Source organism: Dendropsophus ebraccatus, chromosome 11, assembly GCF_027789765.1.
Source record: "Dendropsophus ebraccatus isolate aDenEbr1 chromosome 11, aDenEbr1.pat, whole genome shotgun sequence".
NCBI classification, from domain to species: domain Eukaryota; kingdom Metazoa; phylum Chordata; class Amphibia; order Anura; family Hylidae; genus Dendropsophus; species Dendropsophus ebraccatus.
In genome coordinates this window covers 78,338,448-78,341,842 of record NC_091464.1, presented here as the reverse complement: position 1 = coordinate 78,341,842, position 3,395 = coordinate 78,338,448, and the positions used below count along the sequence as shown (strand labels likewise).

At 42.3% G+C, this 3,395-nt stretch overlaps 1 protein-coding gene across 1 annotated transcript; it reads left to right on the top strand.

Moving 5' to 3' along the window:
- The first annotated feature begins 2,426 nt into the window (after positions 1–2,426).
- On the top strand, positions 2,427–3,041 carry LOC138767424 (claudin-8-like). The gene has a single exon (XM_069944926.1). It carries the CDS (start codon positions 2,427–2,429, stop codon positions 3,039–3,041), a length of 615 nt encoding a protein of 204 aa, XP_069801027.1.
- The last annotated feature ends 354 nt before the right edge of the window (positions 3,042–3,395 follow it).

Here is a 3,395-nt window from a genome sequence, read left to right as displayed (position 1 = left end):
TTGAGTCTATGGGACAGGCGAAACTTGAAGCAGAGACCACCGCACGACCTCCGCTTGAAATTTCATTGCATGTTCGATAGTGTGAACATTATTATTTACAACTAGAGACAAGCGGCTGAATTCCAATAGAATCAAATTCACTCTGAATGTCCTCAAATCTGCAATTTTTGGGATTTATTTTGAGGGAATGAGATACAGAAGCAAGGGCTCTCGTCAAGAGCAGGTAATCCTGCTTTTGGTTACTCAACTGCAAAGCATACAACGTACAGAAAGCCTTGCTGCTCAGTTAACAGTCGGTGAACATCCAGCCCAGTGAATGTGTTGGGTCACCTGGTGCATCGCCATTTACACAGCATTCGCTGGGTCAGGCAAACCCTGACAAGCCGGTTGTAAAGTGTACCTGCTATTAAAGAAAAAAAAACTTTTGACATGACATACAAAGAGTGCAACAGCAACCTGCAATTGTAAGACATTCCATATACATAATATAAATATTAAGAATGGTAAAGCTGCTATATTAAAAAAAATTGGAAAAAATTAGGTTCTAAGCAAACCATTTGATGAAATAGTATGAACCATCTCACCATGTTACCATGTTAAGGTGAACCTCAGAGAGCTGGTCATACACTAACAATGGCCTCTCTTGGTCTAATACGAAGCCTAAAGACTGAGCATACAGTATTCCTCTAGTCTCTGCTTGAAACACCCACAGGGGAAGGGTGAAGTGCAGGGCCAAATGGAGGCAGCCACTCCCATGACATGTGCAGTGTGCACCTGCATAGTGCGAATAGTGGTATTGGTTGTGCTGGCCTTATTTTTTTGTTTTTCTGTGCTACATGTGTTGGGGTATGGCTATCTCCTGTTGGTTTGCACTTCATCCATCTCCTGTGGGTGTTTTAAACAGAGATTTTTCGATAGCAGTTTTACTATTCTAAATATCTAATATTATGTATATGGAATCTTTTAGCAATTGCAGGTTGCTGTTGCACTCATTTAGCCATGGCAGTGTGCACCTGCATAGTGTGAATAGTGATACTGGTTGTGCGAGAACGAGCCAGGAGAAGCCACCCTGGTCTCTTCCAGCTCTGTGGTATGTGACCAGGACAGCTGCAAAGTCTAAGTCTAAGCGGCCGTCCAGGACGGATGGACACAGAGCGGGGAGAGAAATGCAAGACAGTGCAGACTTCTCCTAGGTCATTCTCCTGATCAGTTGTGGTCTGAGCACTCAGACCTGGACCATTCAAAACCTTTGACATGTCTCTGTGTCTCTGTGATGTGTCAAAAGTTTTTTATAATGACAGGATATCATTTATGCTTCACCACCCAGTGTATCGGGAGATGCAGTCATCTTTACTTACAATGTTTAACCCTAATAGGCTGGGTTCACACTACGTATATTTCAGTCAGTATTGTGGTCCTCATATTGCAACCAAAACCAGGGGTGGATTAAAAACACAGAAAGGCTCTGTCCACACAATGTTGAAATTGAGTGGATGGCCGCCATATAACGGTAAATAACGGCCATTATTTCAATATAACAGTCGTTGTTTTAAAATAACAGCAAATATTTACCGTTGTATGGCGGCCATCCACTCAATTTCATCATTGTGTGAACAGAGCCTTTCTGTGTTTTTAATCCCATCCTGGTTTTGGTTGCAATATGAGGACCACAATACTGACTAAAATATATATGCAGTGTGAACCCAGCCTAAAAGAGTAACTCTAGGTTACAGGTATGTTGGTAGAAGAGGTCACACATTACTTTAGACAGGGGTACTTCAGTTGTCTTTGACCTTTAATAATAAAAATTGTATAGCAAATTTTTCCTCCTTATTTTGCACATGTCAAATATAACTCTACCACAAGTTGCAGATACTGTATTTCATCTTAATCCCAGATCTCCATTGCACATGCTATGTAATATATACGCAATGTTCAGTCTACAACTGATTATACAAGTGAAATACCAAACAAATTAGAGATGCGTACACTCAACATCTGCTTTTTAGTTGTTCAGAGCAGCAGATTAGTGTAGCCTGAGGCGTCATTGTGTTTAGTCGGTGCTTTGATACTTGTGTAGACATCCTGTACATGTAACGCCCTATTATATAATACTGTGGAAGACATTAGTTGATACACGTGCCTGGGCAAAGATAAAATGACCTTGCCCGTCCTGTGTCTTGTACTCGCAAACATTTATAAACTGAAACCTGAAGACTGAAGAAGTCATCGGAGAACATCCAAGCAGAAAAGGTGTCAGTGCTTGGTCCAGGCTTGAGACTTCTGAGATTCTCCTTCTGAAACTAAATATAGAAGACAACATGGTCAGCTGCATTGTTCAAAGCATTGCTGTAATGCTGGGGTGTGGGGGCACCCTACTGACATTTGCTATCTTTGCAATGCCCCACTGGAGAATGTCCGTCATAATGGAAACCAACTCCTTTGGCAGACGCCTGGATGGCCAGTGGATAGGCCGTTGGGATGGACTCTGGGTGACCTGTGTGCGAGAGAGCAGAAACCCAATGTCTTGTCAATCCTATTCGCAAACTATCCTAATGTCTCCAGATCTCAAAATTTCAAGAATTTTGATGTCCTTCGCTATCTTGGCAGCCATTGGTGGTTGTGCATGTTCCCTCATTGGCATGCTGCTCGATAAATTCTGCCTTACAAACAAAAAGAACCAGCGCTGCTTCCTTCTTCTCGGTGGCGTGAGTTTCATCATGGCTGGAATACTTGTTCTCATACCAGCGGTATTTACTGCCATTAGCACCTTGAGGGATATTTGTTACTCCAATTGCAAGAATGTCCAGCACCAGGAAATCGGTGAGGCCATCATGCTTGCCTGGCCAACGGTGATGCTCTTCCTCATCGGAGGGGCAATATTTTCTTGGTATCACCCATGCGTATGCTCAAACAAGAGGTGTCTCTGCCCCAGTGAAGAAATCCACCATGGCGTGTGTCAAGAGGACAATGATCTAGCACAAGAACTTCAAGTGTTCAGGCAAAACCGAAGGCAAAATCATCAGGATATAGTGATATAGATATATATTTGGATACATCTTTAAAGGACGACTCTGCTTCTGAGTGCCACGTCAGCATAAATCTACCTAAAAAGTACTAACTTTGAGAATACCTCCAATACTCATTTGCTGATTGCGTTGGTTTCTTCTGCATTAACTTCATAACTCTGCCGGTTGCATTAATGCAATGCATTGTGGGAGCTCTGATAAAGTTATGGAGATAGAAAGAAAAGGAAAACAATAATCTATGCTAGTGAAAATGTCAGTCTTTCCTTCATACTTTATGAATATCATTGACGGGGGTCTCCCACCTAGGACCTCCAGCTATGGAAAGCCTTGTCCGTGGAATTATTACACCGATGGTCGTTTCTTAAA